Consider the following 13,565-nt stretch of genomic DNA (forward strand, 5'->3'; position numbering starts at 1 on the left):
CCCACCCATCCCCCAATTCTTGGAGGAGTGTTTTTGTGTCATTATTTCTTTTATTTCCAAAAAAGATGTGACTAATATGTAAATATTGTATTGTAACTAGGAATGAGAAAGAATAACAAAGCAATCGAGTATTTAAATAACTATTCTGAAATGCAGAAAACTGAAATATTCAATATGTAAGGCATAGAAAAATACTCATGAGGTGAACCCTCCTGGCAATGGACAGAATTTGTTGCACGAAGATATGTATATAGACAACATTGCTTCTCATATTACAAATGTGTGATAAGCATGCCAGTGCCTATCTGCATCCCTGTTTAAATGTCACAAGAACATCAAACAGATTAAATCACATGTATTTTTATTTCTGATCAAGAGGAATCTCACTAATTCTTTCCTGCCTTTGAAACAACCAAAAAAGCACCCACAAAAGGATTTTTAAGTCTTTATGAGACATTTGAAAGTTGGCTGGCCTTCTAAGAGTGGTTTTATATAAAAACCATCTGCAAGATGCACTCTTTATTGTACAATATACTGACATTTATGTATATTATTCACATATTTGTGAATTTCCCCTTGGGATTAATAAAGTATCTACCGGTATTTATGTTGCTGTGTTTGTATGTTATTTAGTAATATTTAAAGAATTATTATACTGTTTGCTGAAAAACATGATGGCAGTGTAATTAATGCTATTTCCTTAAAGTTTTAGGCAACAGAGGAGTGTTTACATTTTCTCCATGTTCATGAGGATTTTATTCAAAAACTCTCATTTTCTCCCATATCCCACAGCCATGTATTTAAAGTTAACTTCAAAATTTAAGATTACCTCTCAGCCTCTGGCCTGGTAGGAGTTTGTGTGCAATTTGGTAGGAAGTTGAAGACGGATTCTAGTCTTATATCTGACATTGCAAGGACAGTCTCCAGTTTTTCTCTGTAATTGACTAACTAAACTCAGAAAATGGTTATATGTCTAGAAATTGTGTGTCTGTGGTGATCTTTTAATTACTGGCTATATATATCCTGTCCCCTTTTAAAAATTCATCAAGTCCTTCCTTGTGAAGCCTGGAGTTTTTTCTTTTCTGTCCTCCCTGACCATCAGACCTTTTTTCTTTTATTTTGTCTTTATTCTCTTTCTTCATCTTGTAAAGCACTTTGAGCTACATAATGTGTTTGAAAATGTGCTATATAAATAAATATTGTTGTTCTTCTTCTTTTTATAAAATAATACAAAGGAAAAAAGTAGGAAAATTGTCACATACCTGTACAGTAAACTAATCCAAACCATAATATTGTCCATGCAACACAATACACAATAAAATTACCTCTGAGTACCAAATACTGGTGATTCATCTAATGAAGGAATTCCACGAGTTCCAGCTTTCTGTGGAGTGCTAGTGGATGCAGTTTGGCTCTCTCTTTGGTGAGCACTTTCAGGACTTGTGTTAAAACCAGTTCCAGTTCCAGTGGCGGGATTACAGTTTGCATTTGTTCCATTGCACTGCTGACTTAATGACTGGACTTCTCCCCCAAGATTATCCATTCCAACATTGAGTTCTTCCAGTTTTTGAATTGATCTGTTGGTAAAAAATAAAATGTTTTCTATTATAGAACAGTACTGTCAGAAATCTTTGCTGCTATACATATAACATACACTAAAACACAGCACCATCACCTTTCTCTCTGACTAATAAAACAAAATAAAAAAAGCCTTAATATTAAAAAATGTTAAATTCTAAGCAACTGCTGATTTTCACACTTTCAGCATTTTAAAAGTACACAGGCTTAATGTAATTATTTCACTTTCTCTGCATTTGTTACTCATACCATAGCAAAACAAACTAAAAATGCTCAGTTTTACTATTAAACAACAGAATTTGCATTGCAAACATGTTGCCATCTCTTAACTGACATGTAATCATCTGAGAGGTAAATCTGGAAATGTGTACATTATGTTTAATAGCATTTACTGGTGATAAATATATATTTAAAGAGGTTTTTTGGTTTTTGTTCATTTTACATACAATCAAAATCTTTCTTGTCATTGTAGCAATGAGACACTGTACAACAAAATTGTTTAGGTACAATTTTGCAGTGCAGAAAAAATAAAATAAAAACAAAAACAAAACATAATTACTCAAGTTACAACTAAAATAAGGGAATAAAATAAGTATCCAAAATTGTCCATAACAGCAGAACAATGTTTTCCGCTCATACATGCATGCATACATTATATTGCACTTATCTAATGTTAACTTAGAATGAAGGTGCACTCGGTCAGATTGACTACTTGGCAGCATTCAGCATAGTGATGGCTGAAGGATAGAAACTGTTTCTCAGTCTATTTGTCTTAGGCTTTATGGATCTGAAACATCTGGATGAAGGCAGGCATTTAAACAATGCATGTCCTGGGTGTGATGGGTCCTGAAGAATTTTCTTGACGTTCCTGAGACAACGGGAACTATGTAGTTCTTCTAGTGAGGGGAGAGGACAGCCGACTATCCGCAGGGCGACCTTAATAACCCTGTGGAGCTCTTTCTTCTGTGCTACTGTGCAGCTGGAGAATCACACACAGAGACAGTACACCAGGATGCTATCAACTTTGCAGTGGTAAAAGGACAACAGGCGTTTCTCAGGGATGTTGTTCTTTCTGAGCACCCTCAGGAAGTAGAGTCTCTTTTGGGCCTTCTTCACTACCTCAGCAGTGTGTGTTCCCCAGGTCAAGTCCTCCCTAATGGTGACTCCCAAGAAGCGGAAGTCTGAGACCCTTTCCACACTAACATTCTCAAACATAACATTCCTTTAAACCAATTTAGGGTTGTGGGTGTGAGGGACAGAGTCTATCCTGGCAGAACTAGATGCATGGCAGGAAAGAGCCCGGGAAGATGGCGGCTCATTATAAGGGCCATATCCATGATCTTGCTCACAATTTGGAATTTGTAAGTAGAACTTCCAGTTAACCTTGTATTAATTTCTTTAGAGATGTAGAAAGTCTTATTGAGTACCCAGAGGAAGAAACAAGTATTCATGGAGAGAACAAGTCCACATAAACAACAAACAAGTGCAGGATTAGAACCCAGGATCCTGAATATGCATGGCAACAACACTAATGACTGTGGCACAGTGCCACCCACTCTGCCACAGTCTCAGTAAAATGAGCCACTGTTCAGCTGAAAAAAACTGGAAGAGGGGGAGGAATTAATTACTACAAAATGGAATTCATTGCTTTATAGACAAGGCCATTGAAATCCTTGTTTTACTACACAACAGTTAAATTTAAAAAGAATCATAATTAAAAGTAAGAAGTAGAACCATAAAAAAGAAAGCGGTCTGTCTTCCAGTTAAATTTAGAACAAATTAAAAAAAAATCTCTCTCTCACAAGTTGTGAAAAACATATTGATGTCTATGTGCCTGAAAGTATGATATAGTCAAAAGATGAGGCCTTAAAATTAATGTCAAAATACGGATTTCTAGACTCTAGAAAGTTTGTGCTTTAATTTTAAAGATCCATAGCTGTCTCATCTTTTGTTGTACTTTCCATTAATGCACTATGGATAATGACATATAAAAATCACATAGCCATTATAAATTATACAAAAAGGGTTATGTCATAAGGATGATACCACAACTAAAAATCCTTAAAGATTAGCCTAATCTCCTTAACTCACTTGAAATTACACTGTAACTCAGAACAGCAAAATATTTTCATCTGCTTTGGTATTTATAAATAGGTTTTATACAGTTCTGTTTCTAAAGTATAAATTCTGAGCTATATATATATATATATATATATATATATATATATATATATATATATATATATATATATATATATATATATATATATGCGCTTTAACATACCATGGTTTCAGCATAATCCATCAGTTATGCAATCCTTTACACTTCATATACTTCAATTTAAGCAACAAAGTTTAATATTTGGAACTCCTGAGAGTAAACCTATGTTCACAAAGACAGCATTCAAAATGCAACAATAACATCAGACAGACAAAATGATAAAAGTCCTCTAATGAGAGATGCTACAATAATGACATATACAATTAATATTCTGAATGAGTCTATCAAGTGAAAACTAAACAGAAAATACATGAAATTATTATATGATGCCTTAAGCCTTTTTTAAAGGGAGATGGAAATTCCCCCGTAACGGAATGTGTAAGAGTCATTTGCTGTAATGTGTTTGTTTATTGCATTTGCAATTGGTACTTAGTATAAACTGAATGTTGTATATCCTAAATTAAAGGAATTATGTGTGATGAATATAAAACAATTTAACTAGTGGTAATATAAAAAATTAAAGTACTAATGTGATTATAGGACATAGGGAGAGCAAGTATATTTTTCCTTATTTATTTTCCTCTTAAATACAATACATGTTTGCTCTATTAATTTATCATACAATAGGCTATGATTCTGTTTCTGGGAATTGGGTATATATTTTACTGTGAAAGTAGGAAGTGGAGCAACAGTTTTCTATCAGATTTGTCAGGTTTATTAGAATGATCAGGTTGTCAAACTTATGTTCCAGGTATCAATGCTTTGCAAGATCAAATAAGTTAACTTGTTATTTTATTCATAAGTAAAGTTTGTAAAAATAAAAAAAAAACAAAGAAGCAAGTTATATATCGTTTGAAGCAGCTGAATATTTAGCACTGCTTGAAGTGACAGTTAACTGTGAGCTCAACACTACCTCACGGATCTGTAAGACTGTAAGGAAAATATTTAACAGATGGTTAGTCAGGCAAGTGCACCATCATTCATTGAAGTGGTTTAAATAATTCAATTCTATTAATTTTAGCTACAGTGCACTACTGCCATTTAGAGACAGTCATTTATATATACACATTACAGTTAAAAGAAACACAGAAAAAGAAGATAATTTGAGGAGAAAAAAAAATTGCACATTTTTCTTTTGTGAAAGGAAATTACAATAATCTACAATTATGAAAAAGCAACAACAACAGACTATTTATACTTAATTCAATTTCACGCAATAGCCATACAACGGTAAAATTGATTCCACAAAGTAACATACAGTGGGAGATACAGTGGGATGCAAAAGTTTGGGCAACCTTGTTAATAGTCATTATTTTCCTGTATAAATCGTTGGTTGTTACGATAAAAAATGTCAGTTAAATATATCATATAGGAGACACACACAATGATATTTGAGAAGGGAAATGAAGTTTATTGGATTTACAGAAAGTGTGCAATAATTGTTCAATCAAAATCCGGCAGGTGCATAAATTTGGGCACCGTTGTCATTTTATTGATTCCAAAACTTTTAGAACTAATTATTGGAACTCAAATTGGCTTGGTAAGCTCAGTGACCCCTGACCTACATACACAGGTGAATCCTATAATGAGAAAGAGTATTTAAGGGGGTCAATTGTAAGTTTCCCTCCTCCTTTAATTTTCTCTGAAGAGTAGCAACATGGGGGTCACAAAACAACTCTCAAATGACCTGAAGACAAAGATTGTTCACCATCATGGTTTAGGTGAAGGATACAGAAAGCTGTCCCAGAGATTTAAGCTGTCTGTTTCCACAGTTAGGAACATATTGAGGAAATGGAAGACCACAGGCTCAGTTCAAGTTAAGGCTCGAAGTGGCAGACCAAGAAAGACTTTGGATAGACAGAAGTGACGAATGGTGAGAACAGTCAGAGTCAACCCACAGACCAGCACCAAAGACCTACAACATCATCTTGCAGCAGATGGAGTCACTGTGCATCGTTCAACCATTCGGCGCACTTTACACAAGGAGATGCTGTATGCGAGAGTGATGCAGAGGAAGCACAAACAGAGCCGCTTGAGGTATGCTCAAGCACATTTGGACAAGCCAGCTTCATTTTGGAATAAGGTGCTGTGGACTGATGAAACTAAAATTGAGTTATTTGGGCATAACAAGGGCGTTATGCATGGAGGAAAAAGAACACAGCATTCCAAGAAAAACACCTGCTACCTACAGTAAAATATGGTGGTGGTTCCATCATGCTGTGGGGCTGTGTGGCCAGTGCAGGGACTGGGAATCTTGTCAAAGTTGAGGGACGCATGGATTCCACTCAGTATCAGCAGATTCTGGAGACCAATGTCCAGGAATCGGTGACAAACCTGAAGCTGCGCCGGGCTGGATCTTTCAACAAGACAACGACCTGAAACACTGCTCAAAATCCACTAAGGCATTCATGCAGAGGAACAAGTACAATGTTCTGGAATGGCCATCTCAGTCCCCAGACCTGAATATAATTGAAAATCTGTGGTGTGAGTTAAAGAGAGCTGTCCATGCTCGGAAGCCATCAAACCTGAATGAACTAGAGATGTTTTGTAAAGAGGAATGGTCCAAAATACCTTCAACCACAATCCAGACTCTCATTGGAACCTACAGGAAGCGTTTAGAGGCTGTAATTTCTGCAAAAGGCAGATCTACTAAATATTGATTTCATTTCTTTTTTGTGGTGCCCAAATTTATGCACCTGCCTGATTTTGTTTGAACAATTATTGCACACTTTCTGTAAATCCAATAAACTTAATTTCACTTCCCAAATATCACTGTGTGTGTCTCCTATATGATATATTTAACTGACATTTTTTATCGTAACAACCAATGATTTATACAGGAAAATAATGACTATTAACAAGGTTGCCCAAACTTTTGCATCCCACTGTATGTATTTATCTAACTTTGCATAATAATAGAAATAAACACAGTATTTGTTTTTATTCAAAGTCCTTAAAGGAAAAAAAATCTCTTTATAATTTAAATGAGATAAAGATGCAAATAAAAAATCATTAATTCTGGAAAGATAAAAAGCAGACCTGTTTAGAAACTTTTCTGTGAGGTTGTATTGTTGCTCTGGCCCATCTTCCTGGTTGACTCCACCCTCCAATAACATCTGCTGATACAACTGTCTTTGCTGCTCCTTCTGCTCAAGGTGTTGCTGATAGCGCATTCTCTGGCGGTAATACTCTTGAAAGTGCTCAGCTGAATCTCGGAGCTTAAATACAATAACATCAGTGTTAAGAGCTTAGCATGCAAAAATAATCAAATTATTATTTAGTGAATGTTACAAAATTAACACGTGAACAAATGGAGACTGAAAAATTTACTGGTCCCTTGTTGTAAAGTGATAAAAAGCATAGGATAGCATAATAGTGGAAAGACTTTAAGAGATAAGTCTTCATCTTGCATTTTCTGCTGTTTTAGGTTTATTTCAACTCATGAAAAATTGTGAACTTAAATAAAAAAACAGTCTGTCAATTATTGTACAAACCATGCAATTTGTAATTTAGAAGAAAGTGCTGACTAAAAATAAACTACTCAAAAAAACTTTGAGTTTAATATAAGTTTATTTGAAGAACTGCACAAGGTTCAAGTTACCAGTTAAGAGATAATAAGCAACACTTATTACTTTATAATAATAACTAGGGCAGCAAGCCCCCCAGTTGCGGCCTGTCTGCTGGTCGCGTTGTGAAGAGGGGGGCTGAATGCATCCCAAGTATACGCGGTCGCTCCTCCGAAACCCCCTCTTAAACGGTGATACAATGGGAAGCAAATAGTTTTTTTTTACCTCCCCATTGCTCAATCGGCTGCTGGCTTGCTGCTGCTGCCGTGCCACATGATCTGCATCTCAAGCGGCACTTCGAACATTTAAAATCCTGTACAGTAGCTGTCCTACTCTTTTGTCTTTTATTTCCGACCCTAGGAATGGTTAAATCTCTTGACACAAAGTCTTGTCTCATGGGACGTGAGTTCTTGATGTTTTTAAGTTTATAATTTAAAAATGGAATAAGAATTTGAAAATCTAACAACATTGCATTAAAGTTCGATAAATTATGAAAAGAATGATACTAAACATATTTATGTAGGTTTTAAAATAAGCCCGACTTTTAGGCTTAGGATTTTTTTATATATATATAAAATGAGAGAGAGAGAGAGAACATAAAAATGCACATTTGGTACAATTTACTGTTGCAACAACCAATTATACATAATTAGTATTAAACCATTAGTTTTAAATTGTATTAATTATAATTCATTAAAGTTTTAATTGTATTGTACTTTCTTTTTGACACTATGGTCAATATTCATTTATTTAAAAAAAAACTTAATGGTGCAAATACAAAATTGTACCATTAGCAAGTGCCATAAGGTAAAAATAGATACACAAATCTTTAGGGTTACTTAAAACCAGTGAAAAAAATTATTTTTAAAGTGAAAGTTATTCATTGCATATACATATAAGATAACTATTAAATACTAAAATTAACCCAGCAGTTATTCATATTTCACAGTGAAGGACTTCTGAATGTGCTCAATATGGCCTGGGGGCTAAGGCACTGGTAGGTATAATGTTCTTCAGGATGATGTTCACTAAAGAAACTGTATTTTATAAAGTATTGGTTGTTTGTTGGTTTGTATTTAAGACACATTTAGCTTATAAAAAAAAAAAGAATAAAATGTGCAGTATTGTACCCACAGGAGTCCCAGGCTTCCTTGACAAATTCTCTATTCTCTCTGATTCTTTCATTAAATATTATCTCCAACACTGATTTTTTTCTCTGTGTTATACTTTAAGTACATGAGAAAACGTGAAAATACTATACTTAGCCAAGGCCAAAGTCCTTCCACTTAGCTAAAGTTTCAAATTTTGGCCACCCACCAAGCATGGAGAAAAAGTTAATGGTCATCTCATAGTGTATTAACATACTGCTTGAATTATAAACACGTCTGATGCTGAAAAACAACATATAGGCTTCTGCTTTATAGCGTCTTTTAGGCACGGATGAATATAGCCTAATGACCAACCTATAACTAAATGAAAAGGGGATGTTATTTTGCTATTTGCCTTATCACAGTTTTGCCAGTTTGGTTTACTAAGTTGTATTTCAATCACTTATGTATTCTTTCTATCTTAACATGAAATTTGTAGCATACTATTTTCTTTTTTCTCTATGGAGTTAGTTTTTACAATACATTTGAATCTGCACAAAACTGCCACCCTTGGTGTTTTTCAAACACGATGACACGATGTGTCACATTTTCCTCAATTGTCTATACTCTTTGTTCTTTGCATGCATTAAGCTATATCCATATTCTGATAAATATACTAACAACAAAAATTTAGGAAGGTAAAAACCCGATTCATAACAATAGTGAACAATATGGCATTACCCATGGCAAAACAACACAAAATTGAGTTGCCCTTGTTAATCAGTTATTTCATATTTCTTTTATTTACTGATTTATTATTATCTTCTTATATAACATGCTACCGTTGCTGTCCGTTTGTCTGTCCAGGATTTGAAGCTTGTAAAGTATCTATCTAAACCGTTTGAACTATTGACCTGAAATATGGTACATATATACTATGTGACGTCTACTATCCACTTTTGGGTGATGATTGACCTTCAAGTTTATTCCACTTTTAATTTTTATTTTATTGTAGAATCAACTTTCAGCAGCAGCCAGCAGGCGCATGTGTACGGGCGGCGTTCTCATCCCTACTAACTTCACCATCACTTCCCCTACCTCTTCATATCTTAAATCATTTTTGAGGCAGTTTGAAGAGTTAAGTGCCATTTTAAGTGAAATATTAAGGAAAACGTACTAAATAATTTCAACACAAACACTGACTTAATCAGTTTTAACACGAGGAGATGCCGACGAAAGAAGAGAAGATGTGGGCCGCTAGGGTGGAAAAAACAAGAGCTGCTCAGAAAGCAACAATTACATCAACTTCTGAGCAAACAAATACTAAACATACAGAGAAAGAGTATGAAAACTATAAGTCAAGTGTATTCATGCAGTGTGCCATTACTGGTCGTAGATAATACACTAACCTAACCTTAATAAGACTGACAATTGAAAAATAATACCTATCTAACCCTGGATTAGCCCAATTGTTGTGGACGACTTTAAGGGTCAATTTGGTTAGCATCTGTTTGGGCTCAAGTTTCATTATATACATATTAAACGTTAGTAAAAATATATACATAATCACAGGAAATAATCATACAACAGTTTCATTCACCTGCGTTGCTAACTTTAAAAAAAAAAAAAACACTAACAGAGAATAAATGAGTGAAGTTAATTAAAAGAGATAATGATTTACAATAATGAATTATACTTTAAAGGTCCTTTAAGAAAGAGAGTGAGTGAGAACTCCTCTTCTACCTTTGCTGCACCCAATTTTGCAAGACCTCTATACACAGTAATTGTTCAATCTTTCGAAATGCATGCTTTAGGCGTAAATGTTTTTTGCTACCTCATTTTTGTCTGTTTTTCCTGGTCCCGGACTTGATCCAGGAAGGTTGCCGTCATTCATGGCCTTTGAGCTAGAAGTGGGACTGTGACGTAAAGTTTCATGACTGCTGGACTGTAGTAAACTTCCATCAGGTGTGCAAGTTCTATGGAAATATACATATATAGAAGACTGAAGATTTAGGGAACATAATCAATAGTTTTTCTAGTAAGATCATAATCATTAAATATTAACAAAATATATACATTTATAGAATCCTTTTACTCTGCAGGAGGCAGATGTTTTGCCACATAACTGACGTTTCTTGTCAGTTAATGCAATAAGGGTGCAAGTACAACCTTATCTTATTTAAACCTCTAGAAGAGTACTGTATATACAACACAGAATTAAATAACCAGATAAGATACTGTACTTCTGCAATATCTTTCTTAGTGATTAACATGAAATGTTCCAGTAATAAATCTTGTTACAATTACAGATAAAAAATGGTTATGTGATATGCTTGGAATTTCAGAAAGACAGAAAAATGTAAACTTCTGTTTTCATATTTATACTTATCTACTTGACAACAATAGCTGCTAAACCAGCCATTTCACTCAAAGAGAAAGGAAGTCAACCAGTAATCCTGTCAGTCACCTTGAATCAAATATTCATTTATCTTCAAAGAAACACCACCAAACAAATACATAAAAAAAAATGAATTATGAAACAACCACAAAAATGGCTGACTAAACATAAGTCACTGGGGAAAACTATTTTTTTGAATACGCACACTTTGGCATATTAGGCGAACAGGCTAAAATCATTAATATAAAGTTAATTAATCCTTTAAACTATCAATGCAGTTGGAATACTGTATTGTGCATTTTAACATATACTGTATACTAAAAACATTTAAACTGTATTGTTAAATAACATCCCCAAACCTGACTTTCTTGTCTAATCTGCTAGCGATGAGTATTAACATACATAAAGATGATGTGCAAGTGGTGTCCATATAGAATTAAATGAAACTGAGCGGTGGTTTTATGAATAGTCAGAAACAATATACCTCTCTGGAGATTCTTCATAAATACTGTGACAGTCTGTGCTCTCCAGTAAAAGACTTCTGGTGAGGTTTTGAGCCCCAGGGTACTGAAAGTTAGCAAAGGAGTGTGACATGGGAGATGTCTGACCGCCCAGGTCTGTAGCTCTTTTGTCATGATTTGTTAGACCATAGGAAAGGCCATCCAGAGCAGGGTTCAGGGAGCGAGACATATATGCGTCAGCAGACTGGGGCCGCCTCATGGGCGAGGATGGGTACGGAGAAAGTTTATTTATCAGGGGCGTTAAAAGGTCTGCATATGCTGCTTTTGTGGGCTTCACCAACTTGTCCACATGAATACTAAGCATCTTCTGCTCAAATGCACATGAAAATACACTAGGTGACAAGTTCTGGAGCCAAGAGAGCAAACTTAAATCCAGATCATCGCATCCATTCCCGCAAAGCATATCAATACCCAGCAACACTTCGCTCTCTGTAATCTCTTCTCCTGTAGCCTTGCTTTGGCAGAATTCTACACAGCATTCGTACAGCATCCCTTTAATGATTAGTTGGAAAAGACGGTTGTTGCTTGCCTTGAAGCCAGCCTCACTTAGCTTTCTATCAGCCGGTATAAATTCTGCCACCATAATGCAAGCTTCCTCAAAGCAGTGTACTCTTGCTGTGCTGGGGTTCCAGTCCTTGAATTCAGCATGATTAGTCAATCGAGGTAAAGTGAGAAGCAAACACAGCTTACTATAGTCCTCCTTAGAAGGGCAGTACTCCTCTAATGCGTGCAGGCACTTGACTGCCTCCTGCATTGTATACTCAAGCTGCAAGACAAGAGCAGTTGTTTTAAATTTGCCACTGTTTTGATTTAAAGGTTAAAGTCAGTTAAATTACCCTTATATTTTTTAATGCATTGAACAATATAACTGCATTTGTTTAGCAGCCAAGAAGCGAGGCATTATTAAGAATCTATTAAGAATATTAAAACAAAAATATCAAGCCTACAAATAAGCAGTCGAGGTATTGTCCCTGCGGCACAGCTTTATTATTGTAAGAGTCTTATTTCCAATAATACCATTTTACTTCAACCAGAACTTATATTTTACACTCTGTGGATATTTGTTTCAAACAAAATAAAAACTGATGGAACTTTTCAAATACTGGGAAAAAACAATGTCAGATAATAAACTCCTACTATAGTGGTTGAAAAATTAAAATTTTACTGTGAAATCAAAGTTAATCAAAACCCTCCCTTACTTAAAAAATAATGGGGGTTGTATTTGCAATTTGTGTTTATTATTTGGAGAAATTGACATGTCAAATAGAAAGAAAAAAAAAAAGAACATAACATTTAATGTATTAAAGTAAGTACAGTGCAAGATTCATTAGCTCAGCAAAGCACGCCAGAGTCTACAGGTGATAACATAACTGGGTAATGAATCAACCAAACAGCTAATCAGCAGAACGAAATCTCAGAGGAAGACAATAATGTATAAAGGGAAGAAATTCATGACAGAGTTAATGTAGCACACTATGACTTAATTTAAACGGATATCATCATGTAACCTCAATTATACTGTTAAAGTGTTGCGAATGGAAAATACAGTATCTCCTTTCTAGATCAAATGAGTCACACATATAGAAAGTTTTATATAAAAATTAAGACTGTAATCAAACAGGAACTTGAATCTCAAAATCATAAACTCATTTCATTTCTAAGCAAGCTTTCACATTTCAAAGAAAAGCTTGAATTTTACCATTTCTCCTTATTTCATAAAACAGCTTCTAAAATATACTGCAGTATGTAATAGTATTCACATGCCACTCAATTGCCTGGCAACAATCTTGCTTGATTACAAGGCATGAAGTATATTGTTCAGGGTAATCTAATAGCAAACAGAAGCAAGTCTTCTTAAATCAACAGGAAAGTGAGCTGAAATGACTTACATGTTGTGGCTCGTCCTCTGCTGACATTGCATTATTGACACATAAGGCTTCAAGAAACTTTTGCTTCAAGATTATGTATCGAAATCTGAAGTGAAATGAAGTGTGACATTATAAAACAGGTCTTAGTTGAGTAACTTTTGAAATTAATAATAAAAAATCCTATTTAGAAACAGATTCATACATATTTACTGCACTGAGAAAAAGTATTTTCTCATTGAATGTTTACAATCACCAAATATTTTCACAGTGAATGTTAATTGGATTGCCCAATATTAAATAAAAAAGATATGCAAACTTGTTTTTA

The 13,565-nt window shown here is 34.6% G+C and overlaps 1 protein-coding gene across 1 annotated transcript in view; it reads right to left on the bottom strand.

The window, feature by feature from the left end:
* The window catches only part of wdr47a (WD repeat domain 47a), a 48,436-nt gene that overhangs the window by 17,233 nt on the left and 17,638 nt on the right, over positions 1 to 13,565 (bottom strand). Inside the window, exons 4-8 of the mRNA XM_039734984.1 lie at positions 13,262 to 13,346; positions 11,336 to 12,138; positions 10,288 to 10,429; positions 6,839 to 7,017; positions 1,326 to 1,577 (exon numbers count right to left, since the gene is read on the bottom strand). Of these exons, the coding sequence (XP_039590918.1) occupies positions 1,326 to 1,577; positions 6,839 to 7,017; positions 10,288 to 10,429; positions 11,336 to 12,138; positions 13,262 to 13,346 (1,461 nt within the window). The remainder of the gene's footprint in view (positions 1 to 1,325; positions 1,578 to 6,838; positions 7,018 to 10,287; positions 10,430 to 11,335; positions 12,139 to 13,261; positions 13,347 to 13,565) is intronic.

The sequence above is a fragment of the Polypterus senegalus genome, chromosome 14 (assembly GCF_016835505.1).
Source record: "Polypterus senegalus isolate Bchr_013 chromosome 14, ASM1683550v1, whole genome shotgun sequence".
Lineage (NCBI taxonomy): Eukaryota > Metazoa > Chordata > Cladistia > Polypteriformes > Polypteridae > Polypterus > Polypterus senegalus.